We start from the raw sequence: 23,576 nt of genomic DNA on the forward strand, positions 1-23,576 counted from the left end.
GCCCTGTTAGGTCATCTGGTTGGCTAGTTCAAGCTGCTGACCAACCCTTTTTTCCCCTGAAAGAAGAGTATCCATCACAAAGAACTGTAGTGATGAAGCTTTCACAAATAGGCTGGCTTTTTCGACTCTAGGTTAAAATGTACAGCTCCCCATTTGCACAATAAAAAGGAGTTGCCTGCACCTGCTCATCTAGGGGGTTCCATCCCTGGGGGGAAGGAGGACTCCTCTCAGCCCTTTTTCTAGATTGGGTGGGGGAGGTCAAGGAGCCCCCCACTTTTAAACTTCTGAGCCACGGAATTTAATTCAGAATCTGGGACTACCACTTTCCTGCCTGTGTCTCCAGCACTTAAAGAAAGATGTTAAGCACCCTGCCATGTTCTGCAAATTAACTGTCAGCAGGAGAGGCAGGGTAAATGGGAAGCCTGACAGACTTGGAGCCTTCAGGAAGCTCCCTGAGGTTGGGCTATTTTCAACTTGACAGACAGGATGCACACACATTGGATTCACAGACGGACAGCCTGCCGGAATCCAAGGCAGCACGGCCGGCCAGCATGCCACTGGACTCCTGGACTAGCCCTTTCTGAAATCAGAGAGGAGAGAAAAACCTCAATTCTGTACTCCAGCAGAAAAACAGAGGTAGACTTTTGCTGTAGAATGAGAAAAACTTCTTAACAATACACAGCTGAAAATCTAGACCAAGGACTTCCCTGTCGCATAGGTGGTCTGATTGTTCCTCAGGACAAGGACTTCATGGTTTAAATGTCTGAAATAACATTATTATTAATATTTTCCAAATGTTATTAGGACTCATATATTCACATGAATGATAAATGTTTGTTACATTCTTGAGCTATTTTATTGATTTTGAGAACATAAGTATCCTTTTATTGGCAGTTAGTAGGAAAAATGGATTTCTATAGCACAAATTTGTTTCGCTGAAAATTTTGTGGGAAGATGATTATTCTGTGAAGTGGTGGAGACTTCCTTGGAAGTCTATAGACTTCTATATTCTTGGAATTCACACTTTCAGCAATAGGAACCATCTGGAAGATGGCTTAGAATCTGGTCGTTAAAAAAAAAAAAAATTTCTGTAGCCAAAAGGGATTTTGGAAATCTCATCATGCACATAATCTCAGAAGAGATGGGTCCTCTCGTTCTGTCCACAGTCTGACCAGCATTGGCTACCTGAGCCCACGGGAGCCCGGAAATAGCAGAGTGACTGCAGGGCTGGGGCAGAGGGCACGGTGTGGCCACGCCTTCAAGACTGTCTCCTTCCTCAGCCCCTTCCTTCCTGCCCATTTGCCCATGAGGTGATGATGCCCCCAGGGGTCTGTCTGGGCCCTCTGGTCTGCCCAGGCCATGCAGTCTTCCAGGGAAACCCCATCCATTCACGGCTCTAGCTTCTCTGTGCCACCAGATCCGCACCTCCGGTCCTGATGGGATGTCCCCCGTACAGCCTCCCCTGGCTGTTCCACAGGTAAATCGAACTTACCACATCCCCAAATCCAAATTATTTCTTTGGGGGTGGCAGCTCTAACTCCATGCAGTTCCTCCCAGAGATCTGCAAGTCCTTCCCTCCATCTGCCCTTCTCACCTCCTCCTGGCCTCACGAGTTATACCTCTTCTCCATACCTGCTGCCTGAGGGCCCGAGTTCAGGCCCTCTGCTCTTTGAGCCCAGAGAGTGATCATGTCTGCCCAAATGGTTTCCTTGCCCCCATTTTTGTCTTCCTCCAGATCCATGCCAACAACACCACTGCTGGCCCATAGGCACCTTTATACAAATTCCAGGTCCCTTCTGCCAGACACTTTGCTTCCCTGATTTTGTCAGAACAACACCCTTTACTGCCATCTGCTGGCAATCCTCATAATAAATATACAAATCTTCGAGGTTATGAGCAGAATGATATTCCCACACGAGTGGAATGTGTGTCCTTGCACAGTGTACAACCTGTACAGCCATACATGTGGCCCTGGATGCCAAAGTCATCTTTTCAAAACATAAATGTAATAAATGAAAATCATTAGATAAACAAATGTTTGTTGTTAAATGGAGAGACCCAACTGTCTGGAAATGATGTAAATGATGGGTTTCTATGTGACACAGTGACTTAAGGTACCTGGAAATTCAAGGTCTTTTAAAGGCCTATTTGTCCTATCAATTAAAAGTATATTATAGAACATTTCCTCACTACAAAAATTATTTAAATTATTCACTTTTAATATCTTACATTTATGTTATATCTATTGTTGGTAAATACAAAACTATTTTCCAGGATTGGGGGCTTGCTTTTCAGTCCATCTTCCCTCACTTCTATTGGAGATGTGAGCTGGACCAACATTTACAGAGGACACACTGAAATATGAATGTGATGTCCATTCTGGGAAGCTTGAGTATGTCTCAGGTGGAAGGAACACTCTAGATGCACAGTTCGGCATGCCTCTGCTACCAGACTGTGCAACCTCCTCCCCCTTTCTTGGGACTTAGAAACACTGCATGGCTTTAACATCCTGGTGATGTATGAACCAGGGCCCAACCTGGCAGCCAGTCCGGAGAAATCGGGCAAGGCAGACTGCTTTCTCTTGCCCATCCACTGTGGGTATGAAGAGCATGGTCTGCTGTTGAGATCAGGGCAGGAGAGAAGAGCTGAATGGTGAGACTTATAAGCTCTTTTACGAGGTTCAGTAAGGAGAGACAGCAAAGGTGATGCTCTGTGGGTAGGACGGTGTTGCCCAGATGCTGATGTGTTCGTATGGGGACACTGTAATGTGCTCATCTGTACCCAGCTGTCCCTCTGCTTCTGGGAACCAGAGGGGAGACCTACCCCCTTCGACCAGAGCTTCCAGCCAGCTCCGGAGGCCCCATGGGTCCTACTTCCCTGATGGGCCCCTTGTCTCCAGCATCTGCAGCTTCTCTCCCTCTGCCTGGGAGGCTAGATCATTGTCAGTGCCAGGATATTCTTTCCTGCTTTGTTGAAAACTGACCATATAATTCTGGGTTCAGTTCTGGGTTTTCTATTCAGGTCCACTGATCTACGTGTCTGTTTTCCTGCCAGTACCATGCTGTTTGGATGACTACAGTTCTGCAGCTTTATAATTTGAAGTCTGGAATTATGATGCCTCCAGTTTTTTCTTTTTTAAGACTTCTTTGGCCATTCAGGGTCTTTCTGTGGTTCCATACACATTTTAGGGTTGTTGGTTCCAGTTTCGTGAAAAATGCGGTTGGAATTTTGATAGGGCTTGCGTTAAATCTATAGATTGCTTTGGGTAGTGTGGACATTTCAACAATACTCGTTCTTCCAATCTATTTCTTTTTGTCACCTTCAATTTCTTTCGTCAATGTTTTATAGTTCTCAGAATACAGGTCCTTCTCCTCCTTGGCTAAGTTTATTCCTAGGTAATTTATTATTTTTGGTGCAATTGTAAATGGGGTTGTTTCCTTAATTTCTCTTTCTGTTGCTTCATTATTAGTGTATAGAAATGCAATAGATTTCTGTACATTGATTTTATATGCTGCAACCTTACTGAATTCGTTTATCAGTTCTGGTAGTTTTTTGTGGCGTCTGTAGGGTTTGCTATGTAAATATGTTATCTGCAAATAGTGCAGAAAGATTTACTTCTGGCCAACTTGGATACCCTTTATTTCTTTTTGTTGTCTGATTGCTGTACGTAGGATTTCCACTACTATGTTGAATAAAAATGGTGAGTGGACATCCTTGCCTTGTTCCTGATCATAGAGGAAAACCTCTCAGTTTTACCCCATTGAATATGACATTTGCTGTGGATTTTTCATATAAGGCTTTTATTATAGTGATGTATGTTCCTTCTAAATGGACTTCTTCAAGGGTTTTTATCATGAATGGATGTTATACTTTATCAAATGCTTCTTATGCATCTATTGAGAGGGTCTGATGGTTCTTATCCTTTCTCTTACTGACACAATGTATCACGTTGCTTGATTTGTAAATATGAAGCCACCCTCGCATCCTGGGGATAAATCCCAGTGATCATGGCAAATGCTTTTCTTATGTATTGTTGAATACAGTTTGCTAGTATTTTGTTGAGAATTTTTGCATCTATGTTCACCAGAGATATTGGCCTGTAGTTCTTGCGCGCTCTCTCTCTTTTTTTGGTGGTATCTTTATTTGGTTTTGGTGTCAGGGAAATGCTGGCCTCAAAGAATGCATCTAGAAGTTTTCCTCTTTCCTCTTACATTTTCTGGAATAGTTCGAGAAGAATAGGTATTAACCTTTCCTTACGTGTTGGGTAGAATTTTCCTGTGAAGCCGTCTGGTCCTGGTCTTTTGTTTGCTGGGAGTTTTTTCATGACTACTTCGCTCACTCTGTTCAAACTTCCTACTTCTTTCTGTTTCAGTTTTGGAATGTTATAAGTTCCTCGAAATATATCCATTTCTTTTAGGTTGTCCAATTTGTTGGCACATAGTTTTTCGTAGTGTTCTCTTATAACCCTTTATGTTTCTGTGGTGTTGGTTGTTTTTTCCTCCTATTTGTGATTATTTGAGCCATCTCTCTCTCTCTTTTAAATGAGTCTGGCTAGAGGTTTATCAATTTTGTTGATCTTTTCAAAGAATCAGCTCCTGGTTTCACTGATCTGTTCTAACATTTTTTTAGTTTCTCTATCATTTATTTATGCTCTAATCTTTATTCTTTCCTTTCTTCTGCTAGTTTTGTGTTTTAATTGTTCTTCTTTTTCTGGTTCCTGTAGGTGTAGGGTTAGGCTGTTTATTTGAGATTTTTCTTGTTCCTTGTGGTAGGTCTTTATTGCTATGAACTTTCTTCTTAGGACAGCTTTTGCTGCATCCCAAAGGTTTTGGACTGTTGTATTTTCATTTTCATTTGTTTCCAGCTACTTGTTTATTTCTTCTTTGATTCCTTGGTTGACTTCCATGTTTACCTTTTTGAGGAATCACAAACTGTTTTCCACAGCAACTACACCAACTGACCATTCTACCAGCAATGCACAAGGGTTCCAATTCTCCACATCCTTATCAAAAATTGTAATTCTTTTAATAACCATCCTAATGAGTGTCAGGATAAAGTTTGAAATGTACAAAATAAAATACATAGGATGGCAAAGAAAACCAATGACGCTGAAATGTAATTTTCAAAGTATTAAAAAATCTGCAATATAGTAGTCACCTAGAGAGAGTGCGGCCCTTAATGCCATCTGCCCACGATACCCCCATCTGTACCTCCAGCTCTCAGCTCCCTGCTGGCTCCAAGCATGCCTAGAAGGGTTTCACTCAATAACAGCCATAGCCCTGGGGCGAGCTGTGACCATGGATCCCCAAGTGAAGCCCCTTTCATGCACTGTCTTAGGTAATGCTTACCATGATGTTGTGAGGGTAAACCTATATACCTCACAGTCCTCAGCTGATAAGTGGCAGAGCCAGAATTTGTCCTCCCGGGCACCTTGCAGGGCCCGCACTCAGCCCCTCCCCCTGCACCCGGTTTCTCCGCCATTGTTTCGGGCTTCAGCGACAGGCACCAGTCTCACACACCAGCTGCTTGGCTCTTCTCATCCCCTTGGCCAGTCCTCTTAGATGGAGGTCCCCGTCTCCACTCTTCGACCAATGGCAGCTTGGGTTGAGAGAAAGTAGCCAACTCAAGGCTCAAAGGTTCATGCCATCGTTGATGCCCTTCCCCTCATCCAATCCATCATGGAGCAGAGCTGACTCTACTTGCCCCGCCCCCGCCATATCTCCCCGAGAAGTCCATCTTTTCTCATCATCCTCTCTGCACACCCCTGTCCTGGCCACTATCAATTCTCAAAGGTGACATGAAAACGGCCCCAGTGGTTTCCTGCACTCTGATCTTGCTTCCTGCCAACCATTCACTTAAAGTCCAAGTGATGTCTCCCAGATGCCACTGCCTCCCTTCTACACGCATATGTCCCTGGGAGTGCTTAACATATTCATTTTCATCATGACCTCAAGGACCCGCCTGCCCATTCCCCATCTTGTCCCTTACCCCCTCCCATTGCCCAACTCTGCTCCAGGCACGAACCTCCTCCAGGTTCTGGAAGGGGCCACATACTTCCTCTAAACTTCGGGTCTTCACTCTTGTTCCTACCCCACCTGAAAATCTCCCCCACCCTAGCTCAATCTCCCATCAGAATCAGCTTAATTCCTACTAATTCTCCACTCTGCCTGCCACCAAAATCATTTGGGGGAGCTTTAGAAAAATCCTGATGCCTAGAACATACTCCCATGAGAGCCTAGCATCAGAATTTTAGATCAGTCAACTTAAGAAAAACCAGAGCTGCGAACCCAGTTTCGGTCCTAACAACTCTTATTTGACAAGAGGCAGCCTCCGGCACCCCAACTCCACACATGCTTTCCAGAGCTCTGGTAACTTCCTTGCCCAGCACGCATGTGGCTTATTTTGCTGTGCTTCATGCTCTCAGCCTTGCTGCTCTGCCAGCCCTGCCTTCCTAGGCAGGAGCTGCTGGCCTCTGCTTTCCTCTGGATCTTCAAGGCCTGATCCGAAGGAGAAGGTCAGTCGAGATTTGTGTCATGGATGCTGTAAGTCGTCTCAAGGGTGACAGGATGCTCTTGTGCTTTGAACCTCTTTTCCTAAACAAAACCAACTGATGGCTGCCACCCCCACCCCAAAAGTAACAAAACACCCCATTTTACTTCCTCAACAATGGTCTGCAAATTCTACTAATAAGGATTCATTCCTTTGGCTTAAAACTTTTTGTTTCAGTAGAATGCAAGTGCCGCCGGAAAATGTAACACATGAACCGAGTTAGTCATTATCTTTGCCCCGAATGATTTCATCAGCTCTCTATGAAGGGACAACAGAAGAATGACCATTTGTTGAAGGTATTCTAGGCACCTCGCATTAAAAATATGTTAGCTTGGGGCGCCTGGGTGGCTCAGTGGGTTAGGCCGCTGCCTTTGGCTCGGGTCATGGTCTCAGGGTCCTGGGATCGAGTCCCGCATTGGGCTCTGCTCGGCGGGGAGCCTGCTTCCTCCTCTCTCTCTCTGCCTGCCTCTCTGCCTACTTGTGATCTCTCTCTGTCAAATAAATAAATAAAATCTTAAAAAAAAAATATGTTAGCTTATTCATGGAGTTAAATGAGTGAGCTCAAAGAGGCTCAGGAATTAGCCAAGGTAACAGAACCTATAAATTGACACACCAGATTTAAACTGACAGGAAGGGAAGGAAGGCACACAGGCCTGGGCTTCTGAGGACCTACTTCACCTCCTCCAGTTGGCTCAGGACCCTCCTGGGTGCTGGGACTGGCCCTGGGGGATCCAGTGTTATTGGAAATGGCATGCTTCCAGGTGCTCATCCTCTCTCCTCGTTCATGTTCAACACATTGGCAAATGCTGTTGGCTTTGCCTTCAAGATATATCCGTGCTCTAACTGCTTCTCAGTACCTTCGCTGCCCACTCACCGGATCTCTGCAAGAGCGTCTTGCTACTTACCCTGCTTCCGCCCTGGTACCCTCTCCCCACAGGGTCCCATCACTTCCACTTCTGCTCAAAGCTCCCCTAGAACTCTCAGTGCAAGCTCTTATCCCCCACCGGCCCACTTATAGGCCAAGCCGCTCCCTCAGCCCCAGAGCTCTCGGGCCCACGGCTGCTCCTCCAACACCCTGCACCTGCCTTCCCCCTGCCTGGAGCACTCACTTGCACGCACGCACGCACGCATGCGCACGTGAACACACACGCATGCGCGAGCACATGTGCGCGCGCACACACATGCACGCGCGCGCACACACACACTCACTCACTCCCTCCCCCCCCCAGGGGGTCCTCAACCAGCACTATTCGCCTCACCCCGCCCCTCGCCTCTCTCCTTCCTATCTTTGCCTCCTAGCCCTTGTCACCATCTGAGGATCACATACACTTCCCTTATTTGTTTGCTGCTTCTCCTCCCCGGAATGCACCTGCTCGAGGGCGGGGATTCCTGCCTGTTTGGGGCTTCAGTAGGCATTCCTATGGGGTCTGGTGGTTCTAATCCGACATAAATTAAAAATCCTATCAGCGGTCCAGTTCTAATACCGGGGAGAGGCTAAGGACTTGCTGTACACCGATACGTTGATGCTTAACAAGTATTGGTTAAATGAGTGAACAGGGAAACATCAGCTTTTATTGGAACCACAGACTAACAGAGATGCCAATGATTCAAAAGGCCAAATTTGGTCTGTTGTGTTATGCCCCAAGTTTAGACTTTCACCGAGTGGAGGCATGGGATGTACTTAACTATTATTTCATTAATACCAGCATTAATGGGACAATGTAGTGCAGCAGAAGTACATGGCCTAGGGTTGAAAGACATCGGGGGAACCCCGACTCCCTGCTTGGAGGCTGTGGGATCTCTGGTTACTCGGTGTCTCCCAGTTTCACTGGGTGGTGTGTTCCTAAGTGATAGTTTTAAAGCTTCATTCGCCTTTCCCTCTCTGAGCCAGCAGATTTTCCCATCAGATTCCCAGGTCGCATTCCAGACCCAGTGAATCAGACCACAGGGTGTGTATGTGGGGTGGAGGTGGGGGGGAGGCAAGCAGCCAGGATCCTGCATTTTAAACAAGCATTCCCTAAGCGTTTAGGCTGCTGCTGCTACAAGACTGGCTAGAGTCTCGCTCCTCTGAGCCATCCCTGGACCAGCATCAGCACCAGCTGGGAGCGCATGAGGAAGGCTGAGTCTCAGGCCTTCCTGAGAAGTGGTTGGCACTTTGAAAACACAGTTCTCTCACACTTGATTGGACCAACTTACAGAGCCCTCAGCCCTTCTCTCTAACCTCCTAAAGGATGCCAGTGAAAAGCCTAGGACAAACCTTTCATTTCACAATAAGGGACAGGCTTAAGATGCCAAGGTCTGCCTAGGAAGCTCCAGGGGAAGGCTTCCACAGGTGGATTAAGGCAAACCTTTAATCGCTAACATTGCTTGGTGACAGATGGAGGCCAAGAGGGCAGATGTTTCAATGCTCAGGTCATGACATCGAGCCCCATGTCAGGCTCCACGCCCAACAGGGCACCTGCTTGAGGATTCTCTCTCTCCCTCTCCCTCTGCCACTCTCCCTGCTTATGCACTCTCTCTCTCTATTTAGAGAAATAAATAAAGTCTTAAAAAAAAAAGAAAGAAAACTAGGGGCATCTGGGTGGCTCAGTCAGTTAAACATCTGTCTTCAGCTCAGGTCATGATCCCAGAATCATGATTCCAGAATTCATCGGGCTCAGTGGGGAGCCTGCTTCTCCCTCTGCCCCCACTTCCCCTGTTTGTGCTCTCTTTCTTTCTCTCTATGAAAAAAAAAAAAAAAGCTAAACAGGAAGTTACTTTAACATATAAAGACTACACACAGCAAAAATCTCATCTTTTAGTAAAAAAAGTACTGTTAACAATCAATATGGGAATTATTTTTTATGGACCCACTATATACAACGGAGAGTGCAGGTGGAACGTTACGGGCTTCATGGAACCGGCTGGCGCTGGTTCTGATGGGGGTCAACACTATTCACCAACGCCAAGGACTTCCGCAAAACGAAGACCCCCTGTTACAAAGTGAATAGCACGCCCCACCCCCACCCCCAGTCTTCCCTGGAGTTTCTCTTCTGCAGGAACCTAGACTTCTACTCGCTGTGTTTGCCGAAAGCAAAACACACCTTTTTCATGGCTGGTCTAGAGAAGCCATTTGATGGTGCGGTCTCTTCTTTCCATGTTGTTTCCCTGTCGTCGTGCCCTCTTCCCCCCGCTAAAGCCTACAAAATGAATCTTAGCCAAGCAGGCACGCGGAAACCCCGTTAGCACCCCCCCAGGAGCCTCGAGCCCGCGACCGAGGAGAGCGACCCTCCCTGTCCTGGGGTGGCAGGGGTGGAAGGGCCGGGATAGGGAGCCAGGAGGGGGAGACACGTTACCTGCCAGGTACTCGATGACTGCCGCCATGTAGACGGGAGCACCCACGCTGATCCGGTACTTGAACGTCCCTTTCTTCAGGTACCGCATCAGCCTCCCCACGGGGAAGATGACACCGGCCCTGGCTGAACGGGACAGCTTGGACATTTTCTTCTTCCCGCTCCGGCCCGACATCTTGCCTCAGTTTCCCTCTCAGCTTGCTGACACGGAGGCCTCCTGGCTCTAACACGATGCTGAGAAGGAAAGAAGGCAAGGTGAGGAAGTGGGGCTGGCAAACATTTGGGAACGGTGATGGGGCACCAGGACAACAAGTGACACATTTGGTGGCCCCAGGGTGACAGCTGAGACCTGGCAGCCACAGCCAGCCACTGAGGGCTGGGAGCTGGGCATGGGGGCTTTACGGGGTCTTGCCAGCCACCCTGTAAACATGTCCCCACCCCACTGCATCAGCCCAACCTCAGGGGGAGAGGCCAAAGAAAGTCACTAGAGAAAGGGGTCATGGTGCGGCTGTCTGCAGGACAGTGGCCCCAAAGATGCCCAGAATCCCTGCCTATGTCACCTTATATGGCAAAAGATTCTTTGAAGATTTGATGAGGTCGGGGATCCTGAGATGGGGAGATTATCCTAGAGTATCGGGACAGGCCCAGCGTAATTGCAAAGGTTCTTTTAGGAGGGGGCAGGAGATGAGTGAGTAGGAACAGGTGTAATGGGAGAAGCAATGGATTCTTCCCTCAGAGCCTCCAGGAGGAAGCAGTCCTACTGACACCTTCTCTTCGGCCCATAGAACCTGAATTTCACCTCAGCTCCAGAACTGTCAGGGAATAAATTCATATTGCTTTAACCCCTAAACTGGGGCTAAGTTATTATAGCAGCAGCAAGAAAATGAAATGGATTCTTCTTTGCCCTGATTTGCTTCTGCCTGTCTGACTCCAGGGTACTTTGTTAATAGGGCAATGCCTGTAATGGCTGGCTCTGACCGACGACTCAGAGCTCCTGGGCGTTTCTTGGATGAAAGTTTTTTTCTAAATTCTCCAATCTCCAATTCTCAAAATCAGAAAGATGCCAGAAAATGCAGTTTACTCATCATGCTAAATGCAGAGGAATAAACCCCAGCAAATTAAAAACTGCAAAGCAGCCCAACCTTCCCCTTCTTTGAATGAGGGGTCCAGATTGATCTGGGGGAGAAACTTCAGAAAGAGCCTGAAGGAGGTGACTTCAATACAACACACGGACAGACACGCCAATAGCTCACTGTTATTTCAGGAACCGGTCTTCTGTATGAAGATAAGATAATTATACCCTTCTGAAAAGCTCACTCAGAGAATCATAATAGAGCTTAATCCATTGGTTGAAGGAGTAAAAGCAAATGAGACAGGACAAACAGGCATGACCAAAGTTGGGGTGGGGGAGAGAAAAGGAAACAAAATTTCTAGGAAATCCGTGAATGAGTCAAAGTTCTCTGCTTCAAGGGCAATGTCATTCTTTCTGGCAATTTCATTTGGGAATGCAAAGTAAGAAAGTCAAAAAGAAATTGAGATTGGTTCTTTTTGCGGAGGCTGCCTGTCTCACATGCCAGCTAGCCTAGTTTACCAACAGCCAATGTGACCTTGAAAAGGCCCAAGAAAGTGGACAAAAATATGACGGAAGAAAGTGCGACACTGAGGCATGGCTGGTAGGAAAGACACGAAGGTGGGATATATTTAATCTGGATGGAAGAATGAACACAGAGTTCAGGTGCCTAAAGTAGCTGATTACCCTGTTACAACTGAGAAATTTTATCTAAACACCATGGAATTGGCAACCAACCCTGTCCTCGACACCCTCTCATCCTCGAGGTGAATAATGTGCATTTGAGGCATTTTATTACATACTTCACATACATTATTTTTTACGTGCTTATATGTACTTACTGTACTCCTATTTTATGAGTCGTTTTGCCCCCGAAAGATGTAGGTATTCATCAAAGTTAAGTATGAGCAAAGAGGAGCAAATAGCCTTAGAATGATTGTCTCTTTCATAATAAGGCACAGGGATCAAACAATAGCACCCTTTTAAAAACTCCCACATTTTCTGTGCTTCTGCTGTCCCAGGCTGTTACCTCTCATGGAGCTGCTTAGATGTCCTCCTTCGGAGGAAACAAGCGACTACAATATTAAGGTCCTAGCCATGAATTTACATTAAGGAAACTGAGGTCAGGCATCCATCTAAGTCTGCAGTACCCACTGTTGGTCATCGCGGACCCGGGGCACAGGGTGCTCATAGAGCACAGCGAACTGGTCCTGTCCGAAAGAGAGCGATACGACAGCTGTGCTAGTGGCTGGTGGGGTCCATAACGGAGGTGGCTCCTGGTCCAGTGGAAAGCCCCTAGGATCGGGAGCAAGAAGACTAGGGCGAGGTCCTGCTTCTACATAAGTAGCCAGGAGAGCTCTGATTGTCATTGGTGTGGGCCTCATCTGTAAGACAGGGAGGTGACTCATTGATCCTGAAGGTCACTGCCGTCTGAAACACCCCAGGGTTCGTGAAATGCACTTTCAAATGGTTCTGGTAAAGAAGCTTTAGTTCCTTTAGGAAAAGAATTCTAAGGAATTGAGAGCCTGTACAGGTTCATAAAGATGTATTAGCACTGGGGACTCCGCTAAGGGAATTATATGCTATTTGTAGTAATAGGTAAGTTGTGGGGGGGGGGGAGAAGATCAGTCCGTCTGGTTGCCAAGAAAACCACCTGGGAAGTCTGTCACAGGGTGGACTTGTCCTGCAGACACTGTGCAAGCTGTACGGACATGATCTCTCATACCAACCGAGAGAAGGACACACAGGACACGAATATCACGGGGGCAGGACCCACTCCTCATCCCTCCCCACCCCGCCATATTTTTCTCAAATGAAAATAGCCAGAGAATGACTAAGTATGCAGGGTAAAGCCACCTAGTGACTCTCCCAATGTCAGCCAAGTGGAGTCACAAGTTTCCCTAAAAAACAGGTGACATTAGGGGACAGACGCCTAAAACACTCGTGAAGATAAAACAGCCAGGTAGGGAAAAGCAGGGTCAGATCAGACAGAGGCGCATGTCAGCTATGCAGTGTAAAACGTAGGGATCACCCCATGCATAGCATTTTGTAACCAGGCTTTCTTTTTCTGGCTTCCAGACTTTCCTCCAGGTTAGGGCCCTAGAGCTGGGGAGGTGGCTCCGTCTGAGGTCTCTGAGGGAGACTGTGCCCGAGGAACCCATCTTTGCAGACACTTAAGTAGATGGGCACCCAACTCCGGGGCCCCGGATGCTGGGAGGACCCGGATATTGTAAGAACCAGACCACATCCGGGAATCCCTAAGGAGACAGAGGAAGCTGATGGGGCTGACGTGTCACACCTACTGGACCCCACAGGTAGAAGGAAGTGTTTGGCACCCACCATCCACTCCAGAGAAGACCCTCCCTTTACAGCCATCCCCGCCCCCAGTCTGGGAAGGGCTCTGCCTGGAGCGGTGAGACATTGTAACCCCTAACTGCCTTCCTTCCCAGGACTCCCTTTCCCCTGACTCTATCCAGTCTTGGGAAGTTAGGAGTGAAAAACTTGAACAAGTTTTTTATCTGTGAATCTCCAAAATCTACTGTAGAGGGCCACTCGTCGAAAGAGAAAAGCAGTATGGCAATGTGAAATTTGTTTCCATCAGATTAATACTTAAATGTTTACACTTATTTACCTTCTGCTCTAAAACAATTTTTTCTCTAATTAGGCACAGCTAAGGACTACCCTACATTATGTTTGTTTTCAAGTTTGAAGACAGAATATGGCTGGCTGGAGCTCTCCCGGTGGTTACAGGCACCACGTGGGCGCCCCCTGGAGGCTGCGCCTGGCCAAGCTCAACCGGCCCCACCCTCCAGGCCAATCCTGGGGTATCCTGGGGTCCCTAAGATGATTTGGGGACCAGACCAGAGAGAACCTAGATCTGCAATATATCTGTCCTTTCATATCAGAGAGACCAAGAAAAACCAAGATATAAAGTCTCCTGATGACTTGAAGAGCGGATGGGAGAGTTTTCAGCATGCTAACAGTGGGGGCTCAGGGAAGAAGACCAGAGAATGCCTGCTGCCTGCTCATTTCCCTTTCCCTCCAAAAGCACAACTGGAAGAACAAAACTGGTTTTGTGTGCTGGGCAGAGGGCACATTCAGATTCCGTTGTTTTAGGATTTATTCCTACAATGGGTTTTAAGCCCATAAGAACACTGATGAGATAGATTTCACAGATATGACAAGGGTAAATATTACATTGCAGCGTTGACTCAGACACGGGCAATAAACTCATGCTGGCTTATTCAAATAACTACTGTATTCCCCTGATTTTATAGTGCTTTCTTTTTTTATATTTTACTATCTCTGGAAATCAGTATGCATCTTCCAATCTATGACATCATCAATGAAAGACAGTATTTATGAAACATTTATTATTGAACAAGAAACTACATTAGTTGTGGAGTATACATGGCCCTTGTCCTCAAATATTTTCCAATGAAGTTGCAAGACAGACCATGATAGAGTTTCAAATAGATGCTAGAGACATGGTTCCCAGACTGTGCACCAGGATACCCTGGGACAAATCAGCAAATGTTTTAGCTTTCAAGGGAAATAAAGTGATACCCAAACACTGTGGGACCCTATAGCCTCCAGGTCAAAGTGTTCCTACCAGGGGTTCATGACAGATTGTACTTCTTTCTCATGGCTCTGTATCTTATAAAGCTGAGTTTTTGGTTGTTGCTGTGATTAAAGCAAAAGCCAGGGAGAAACTGATGTGGAACAGAAAATGAGAATGACCACGTCCAACCTTATTCTAAGGTCTAGGAAGTTGTGCAGTGCCCAACACACACATACATGCTATTTGTAATTCATTGTGGCTATTTAAGAACAGAATACAAATATTCTTTTTTTTTTGTCTTATTCGTGTATTTTTTTTTTCTTTCAAATAGCTCCTAATTGTTAGGACATAAATACAAAGATGTTTGGACCTTACCACTTAATAAGTAGAACCAATAGGTATTTCTTCTGGCCTAGGCATTCAGAGGAAAAATGGAGACACTAATTTCTCTGTGAACTGAGAAAGTCTGGGAACTTCTCTGTTAGGGCGCATCACCAGCAGGCTGAAACATATAATTATGACTTGCCCAAGGTCGCCCTGAAGCAAGGAAAACAAAATTTTAAATTAGTTATTTAAAATGTGTTTACGGGTGACTGGCTGGCTCAGTCGGTAGAGTGGGTGACCCTTGATCCCGGTGTTCTAAATTCGAGCCCCACACTGGGTATGGAGAGGACTTAAAAATAAAATCTTAAAATTAGAATTTGAGTTTATTTTATCTTTAAATCTAAGTAATACTTGCACAGAGTAATATGAAGCAAAAAGACAAAGAAATGCACAAAATGAAAAGTAGTAGTCTCCCACCCCACTTTTTCTACCTCCAATCTTGCCTCCAGCGGCCATTCTGGAACAGTTCTATAATTTTAGTCCTGGTGGTCACTTCCTCAGCTCTAGTATTTATACTTTTACTTGGTGATTTATTTCCATTTTTAGATAGTCTATCAATGCCTAAGGAGGACAATGACTTTCCCCTCCCTTTTCTAGTTGTTGACAGCATACTACCGTTTTTATTTCTTCTGCTGATTACCTTGGAAACTTTATTTATTTTTAAAGATTTTATTTATTTATTTGAGAATGAGAGAGAGCATGAGCGAGGGGCAGGGAAGGAGCAGAGGGAGAGGGATGAACAGGCTCCACGCTGAGCACGCAGCTTGACTCAGGTCTTCATCCCATGCCCCTGAGATCAGGACTTGAGCCAAAATCAGGAATGGGACCCTTAATCGACTGAGCCGCCCAGGCACCCCTACCTTGGGAACTTTAAATAACACACTTCAAGCTCTGACTTCCCCAACTTCAGGGTTCCCTATTGAGCTGCTATTACGTAGGCTGGGGCTGTGTGCCCTGAGCTTTCCCTGGTCCTGCACTCCCTACCTCTCCTCCCCTTTCCTACCTCTGCCCTCTCTGCCACCATCATCCCCCCTCACAACCTTCCTTTGGTTCCAGAATCACAGTGAAGTCTTCATTTTGGCTCTAGGCTGATTTTGAATGTGAAATACTCCTAGGCAGCGTTTATATGACTAAGACTTTATAAAGACTGGCCCTTCAGAATCAGGTGGGTGTGGGGCTCACATTGGCCTTCTGTGGTCCAGCTCCGGATGCCTTGTGTCTCAGGATTAACAAGTGGATTCTCTGCGTTCTGAAAACGTGTCGTTCAATAGTCATTCTACATTTCACTTGGCTTCACCTTTAGATCTTGCCTTTGTTACAGGGCTCCCCACCCCACCCCCAAGTTAGGAATCACTGTGGGCTGGGGTGGGGAGGGGCAGTAGCTGGGTTCTACAGAGCAACTGGGAACACTGGACTAGTGAATAAGGAGCACGGCTCCTAGGGGAAACAGGGTTAGGTGGCCGCGAGCCCCTGGTCATCACTTTTTCATCAATGAAATCAATATATAACCTCGTTTTATGTGTGTTTCTGTTCACAGATACCTTATGTAATATGTAGTGTAGATTCATCAACATTGAACTCATGGGAACTAGTGATTATCACTTAAACTTGAACGAACTTCAACTAACACACTTACTTCCTCCCAAAGGCACGTTTGTTCCCAACCTTCTTGTGCTCAGGAACACTGGACGGCATTTCAGGATAGTGCTTGGGGACCAGTTCGAAAAGTGGAATCATCCATGCAAAGCACACAGATGTGCAAACCAGGGCGCTACACAGGCCGTGGAAAGGGCACGAATTTACTGAGTGAGAGACAAAAGAGGAAGGCCAGTCTCGATAGAACTTGGCTGGGAAGGTGAGTGATTCGGCTCAAATGTTTTGCTGCTCTGTGCGTGTCTTTGAAAGACTGAAAAAGCATTGATTTGGCCGTGACAAATGAAGTTTAGTAAGCCGGCAAACTCGCTAATACGGAATCTGTGAATAACAAGGATTGATCATGCTTTCCTTAAGTGTGGCTTTGCCATAGCCTAACACTGCCTCCCCCCGCCCCCACCACTTCTCGCTCATCGTTCTTTGCCGGGGCCACTTAATTCCCAGAGACTTGTACTCAGACCTCTGACCTCACGCTCCAGTCTGGAATGGTGCTTTCGCCCAGTGGTCATCCGGGACCATCTTCCCAGCTCCTCCTTCACCCCTCACCTCCTCCTTCTCTGCTCGCTGCCTGGTTTGCTTGGGGTCAGCCGCCTGTAACTCTTCGGAGACAGTACAGGGAAGTACACGTTGGTCTCTTATAAATGGAACTGTCTTTACTGAATGATCTTTGGGTGATCATTTGGTAGGGTATATAATTTTCAGCATCGAAATAATTTTGCTTCAACATTTTGAAACCATCGATCCATTGTTTTTTTTTTTTCATCCAGTGTTACAGAGAAGTGTGGTGCCCCCAACCCCAAGCTTTTATTTTTTTACTTTTTAAAATATTTTTTTATTTATTTGATACAGAGAGATCACAAGTAGGCAGAGAGGCAGAGGAGGAAGCAGGCTCCCTGCTGAGCAGAGAGCCTGATGCGGGACTCGATCCCAGGACCCTGAGATCATGACCTGAGCCGAAGGCAGAGGCTTAACCCACTGAGCCACCCAGGAGCCCCAACCCCAAGCTTTTAGATGGTCTCTTTCTATTCTAAAATTTCACAAGGATGTGTCTAAGGATGATGTCTAAGTATGGGTCCTCCCAGACCCCATTCACCCTGCTCAATCAGTCAGAAGACTGGAGACTTTAATAATTCCAGACATTTTCTGTTCCAGACTTGATCATTTTGCCCTGTCTCTTTATGCCTCTCGCCTGTCCCTTCTCTTACTGGATGCCTGTAAACCAGGGGTTGGAGCTCCTGCATTGCTCCTCGAAGTCTCTTGTCTTTTTCCTTCCATTTTTTCAGCCTTCTTAACATCTAATTTTGGCAACCGTATTATTAATTTCCAAGAACTCTCTCTTGTTCTCTGATCATTCCTTTTCTCATATCAGCGCCGCCTTTTATGAATGCACCACGTCTTCAAGTCTCTCTCAGACTAGTTAGGGTGTGTTAATGTGATCGTCTGCCCTCAAAATTAGTTGGTCCAGTCAGTCATCCCATGTATTTCTTTTCTTTCTCTTTCATGTCAGATTTCCTTCAATGTCTGCTGAGTTTGGTCATGCCTTCATGTTTAAGAATGAAAGCCAAGTCTGATCATTACAGCTTTTCTCAGCTGTTGTTATTAGCTAGGCATGGTTCCTGCTTGGGACCTCTGGGTGTGTGCATAGGGCCTGCCAAGCACATATCACCTGGGCACCCGGTCAGGGACTGAGAGCCCCCAAATGCCAGAATGGGAAAGCATCACTTTGTGGAGCTGAAGGTGTCCTAGAAATTCTAGACCTGCCCTGTAGTTGTTCAGTTTCTTTTATTAAAAAAATAAACCTTAATAGATTTCTTTTTTAAAATAAAGAAATTTATTTATTTTGAGTGGGGAGGGGCAGAAGGAGAGGGAGAGAGAGAATCTCAAATGGACTTCATGCTCAGCGCAGAGCCCGAAGCAGGGCTCGGTCTCACAACCCTGAGATCATGACCTGAACTGAAATCAGGAGTAAGACGCTTCCAGAACTGAGCCACCCAGGTGCCCCACATAGTTAGTCTTTTTCTTTAGAGAGGAAACCCAGATAGTTAGGTGGATGGATACATGCCCGATGGCCAGAAACTATAGGGAGGAGGGGAGGGAGAGGGACCAATTCAGCTGGCTGTTCTGGAAACAGACTCTCAGCAACTCCCCCTCTCTCACCCTGCCCACCTTCCTTGCAGCTCCCTCTTGCCTTACCCTTAAATGGGAGGCTCTCCCATGTGACACTGTTTGCATGGTCCGAGGCACTAGGGTCTTCCAGCAATGTGTTAAAATCTCCCACCTGCTGAAGACCCACACCAGCCTTCCGCAAATGTTGTTGTTCAGATTTCCTTGAAATTCTTTTTTTTTTTTTTTAAAGATTTTATTTATTTGACAGACAGAGATCACAAGTAGGCAGAGAGGCAGACACAGAGAGGAGAAAGCAGGCTCCCTGCCGAGCAGAGACCCTGATGCGGGGCTCGATCCCAGGACTCTGGGATCATGACCTGAGCCGAAGGCAGTCGCTTAACCAATTGAGCCACCCAGGCGCCCCTCCTTGAAATTCTTAACCATTATTTTTGTGGGCTCCAGGAGAGGGAAAGCCCTTGCGCTCTAGCCATCATGTAGAACTGGAAACGGAAAGTGTCATTATAACTTAACATCCTAAAGAACATCAATTGGGAATCAGCCTAGAAATGAGTATGCTGGTAAAGAGAAAAAGCTCAACTGTTTTATAATTGAGTAATAATGTCATATTGAAAAATTTAGATCACTTTCATCACCAGGTGAGTCACTGGTCTTGAGATAATTGAGGAATATAAAATTTCCTATCAAGAGATTATGTAAGACCCATTAATATAACCGAATCAAATTCAGTGTGTCTGTATTTGCCCAACTATAGCATATGGGATTCCTATAAACAATATTTATAATTATACTGTAATCCCAGAAGGGAGGAGAAGAAAGGAAAGAAAAATCCCAAGCATTTGCCCTTATTGAATGAATTGCTTTTGATGGGAAACAGCAAACTTTGCTTAACACTCTGATTGCCTGCCTTCTTGAGAAGACAAAATAGTCTGGTGTCTTTGGACCAATATTTTGTTTAATTTAAATACGTTCTTTCTCAAGCATAAAGAGCTGATCAAGAGTAATCCAATTTTTCTGCCTCCAACAACTTCTTGCAATGTTTATTATATGTAAACTCATGAGGACTATGACACACCCTAGCCAATCAGCGAGATGGTCCATCAGAAGCCGCCAGCCATCCTGATTCCAATGACCCCTTTTCTGCTGTTAAGGTGCTGCAAAGCGGCTTTTAAAGAGAGCAGTCATTTGAGATGGGAACAGTCATTGCGGGCCGCGTGTCACAGTTGAGGGTTGGTTGGGCGGATGAACCACCCTGACAAAGGATCTGGAATTACAAGACAGCTTATTTTAAATTACTCTTTTGAGCTTGTTCTCTTCAGAAGTATGCGATCAGGGGCTATGGGGAGGGAGTGGCTGGGAATAGCAAATGCTCTGGGGCGGGCTTTGGTCCCCCATCTGCCTGCAGGCTGCTCCCGCTGGATAGAGAAATCCAGTCCTGCTGCCTCTGCTTTAGTTAGGAGGGACCCTGGGGTTGGCCAGTGAGAGGGGCCCCGACCCTTGAACATCAACAAGCCTGGGGCCTTGTTTTATCCATGCACTAGCTAGACAAACCTTGCCTCTTAGATGATTCTCCCGAAGTTTCTGTTGAGTAAGTCAGTGAACAAGGGAATCTCCATAGAAAAGTATGTGAATCAAAATGCTTTCATCTCTATATTACTTTAAAACCAGAAATTAGAGGACTTGTAGCTTTTTAATGATGGGGATGGATTTTTTTAAAACTTTAAGTACTGTTTTAAAATTGCTGAGATGTACTCATTTCTCATCCCCGTGATATTTTTCTAATCTGTAGGATCGTGCTTCAGAATATTTCATATTGTAAATATTTATGAAAAAAACGAGGTAGACGCTGCAATGAAGCATCTTTACTCTGTCAGTTCAAAACTCACCTTTGGGAGACTAAAATGAGATAAATAAAACTCGGTAGAACATAAGGGAATTCAATACAAATGTATTAACTATATGTAGAAATATATTTTTAAAGGGTGTTAAAAAAAAAACCTCTTAGCCTCACACCTAATAGAATTCTAATATATTTTGGTGTGTTCCCCTATGTACTGTATTAAAATAATAATAGTTAGTATTATTTTGTAGCTGTAAAAACCATTCTCAGTAATACTAGCTAAATCACCTGCTCTATTACATTTCCATTTATGAAGTCCAAGGGCAAATCATTATTGCACAAGTAATACTTTCCAAACCGTTTTCTTCCAAGGCCACCTTTAAGTGAATGAGAACAGTCAATAATTTTATCGTCATATATGTTAGAGCACATTAACAATTTATAATGTAAAGAGCTATAGCAAATGCAATTTCATCAAAATGACGCGTGGATCAAATTAACTAAATTAACTAACCGTGAACGTTAGAACCAAGCATTAACCCAATTTATTTAAATTATACTATTGGGTTACAAATCATTCCCTTTTAAAAAAGTCTTTCAAGTCATGTCCTGGAATAATCTAGGAGGACGTCAGCTTCTAGTGAATTCTTTATAACCCAGAGTCAGAGTGTGTGTGCCCATCTCCTTCTAGAGGGGACAGGAGAGAGAGCAGAGCATGGGGGCAGGGGGACAGATAGGGTCTGGATATAGAGTATATCCTGCTAGGATAGTACTCGGGGACTAGGTTTTGTTACCTTTGCTAAACGTGAGCTTATGTTTTTTTTAAAAAAGACAAAAGGACAAGTTGTTAATATATATTCAGTCTCTTCGTTATTAGCTTGCCATTGTCTAATACAATATAAATATATTTGGTTATCTATGGTATCAGTTGATTGAGAAATGAATATAAATGAATGAATAAAAAAGAGTTTTATTCTTATTGGATCTCAGTCATGCACCCCGGAAGAAAACCGTCTTCCTGAATCTATTTATTCATGGAAAACAAAATAAAAAACAAACCCTTCACTGGGTCCAGCCTGGTCTCTTGTCTTTTTGCTCTTGGGAATTAACAAACCAGAACAGTGGGCAAGCTGTCTTCTTTCTTCAAAATCAAGCAGTTTCAGATTCGTAGTGAGGTTTATTGTTATCAGTGGTGGCCTCTTATCCTCTGAGCAGGGGACCAACTTTGAGCCAAGATGAGCTTCTCAGGTGAGGGGTGAGGAGATGCGGGAGCCTGCTTCGGGGCTGGGTGTGAGCATGCCAGTATCAGACAGCAAGGAGACTGTAGCCCCCCAGGACTGCCTGACCCACCAGGGGCTTCCAGAGACATCCATGACTGCTGTGCCCCTGAGTGCATAGGTGGGGGCAGTTGTGGGTGCTCAAGACAGAGGCAGCTGCCCTGGAACTCCTCTTCCTCCATCCCTCCCTCGCCTGCCTCTCCCACCCTGTTTTCCTTACTGTCGGTCCTAAGGCAGTGGCTGTACTTTTGGTGCTGGTGGGGGGCGGGGGGCTGTGACTGCGGCTGCCATGTTCTATACTGGCAACACACAGTGCCCTTTCCTGGTGTGCGCGTACGGACTGGTCTTGGCAGTTTTATCTGCTACACTAGGTAAGGGCAACCGTGGGGTGCCTTGCCATCTACGAGTGGAAGCCGCTAGACCTCGAGGGTGAAGCACAATGGCAGATGGGAGGTACAGGGGACCGGAGTGGGGGGCGGGGGGCGGTGTGTGGTGTGAGCTGGTGGGGGTCCAGTCTTTTACGCACCACCTGTGGTCCTTAGCCAAACCCACTGATTTTTCAATACCTCTCCTCCACAACCCCGCTAACTTTGCTCAGAGAAACAACAAAAAGAACAATCTTTCAGGAATTCCAACATATGAAACAGATGGAAGGAAGGGGAGCAGTCCTGGGTGCAGTTGGGAAGACCCTGAGAACCCTGATGGCTGGTCCCTGCCTTGCCTGCTTTGGGCCTCTGAGAAATGACAGCCATTACACCTGCCGACCTGTGAGGTCCTTTCCCACTTGAAAGATGGTCCTATTCTATGAAGATGCTCAAAAGGTCCCTCCTTCTGACCCCCCTCCCCTCTGTTACATCCACAGACATGGAACAACCCAGTAGAATGAAGTCATAGCCAGGTGATCTTTCCTTTGAAGGGACTATCTTGTCATCCACAAGCAATCATCGGAAAGAAAAACCAGACTTGAATATTCTACTTTGCTTTGTTCCGAAACTGCCCTTCTCCACCCCAAAACATAATCTATAGCGTTCGCTGAAGAGCAGCGGGGGTGAAATCCAGTTTCGTAGCACGGGGCCAACATTGGAGTGGGTTAGCACTGCACGAAAATTCCGGAAGCGTGATCGATCCGCAAGCTTGGCATCCTGCTGGGGGACCCCGTGAATAATCACCTGAGCTAAAAGTTTATGTTGTCTATTACAAAAGCTGTTGGAATTTACCTTTTCATATTCTGTCACCACTATCTAATTTTAATGGCTTTATTGAACGGTTAAGGCAGTCCAAAATACACATTGCATAATGTATGGCGTTATTAGCACCGGGCTAATGTAAATGCAGTAAATGCAGGGCGTGGGTTTCCCAGGATTGGTTTGATTTTTACTTTGTTAGGTTTTTGTCCACTTGTGGTGGAAACACCCCAAATTTAGTCCTCCAAACTGTATCATCAGGATTGCCTCTTTTATCCAGAAATAACCCCAAATCTCTGATCAGATCATGTGTCACAGTTTTGGGTTCAATATTATGGTAGCTAATCCTGGCATCCCCAGAATGAGCTGGAGCGAACGTCCCTGGGCTGGGGCTGCTGGTCGGACATGGATTTCCACCCACACTTCTCTGTCAAAGCACGAGAATTCTGACTTGAATTACTTACTCCATTCCTAGTCCAAATTGGCAACGCCAGTCAAATAAATCGGGCGAAGTATGATGGAGGGCGGGATGGATAAATGAACAGCAAGGGCTTCAGCGAAACCACCAAATTCATCTTATTTAATACTTTGTGACAAGACAG

General features: G+C 45.8%; 1 protein-coding gene across 1 annotated transcript in view; it reads right to left on the bottom strand.

Moving 5' to 3' along the window:
- Positions 1-23,576, bottom strand: part of LOC131828876 (core histone macro-H2A.2) — a 43,146-nt gene that overhangs the window by 14,256 nt on the left and 5,314 nt on the right. Inside the window, exon 2 of the mRNA XM_059170047.1 lies at positions 9,885-10,115. Within this exon, the coding sequence (XP_059026030.1) occupies positions 9,885-10,056 (172 nt within the window). The 5' untranslated portion in view covers positions 10,057-10,115. The remainder of the gene's footprint in view (positions 1-9,884; positions 10,116-23,576) is intronic.

Source organism: Mustela lutreola, chromosome 4 (assembly GCF_030435805.1).
Source record: "Mustela lutreola isolate mMusLut2 chromosome 4, mMusLut2.pri, whole genome shotgun sequence".
Lineage (NCBI taxonomy): Eukaryota > Metazoa > Chordata > Mammalia > Carnivora > Mustelidae > Mustela > Mustela lutreola.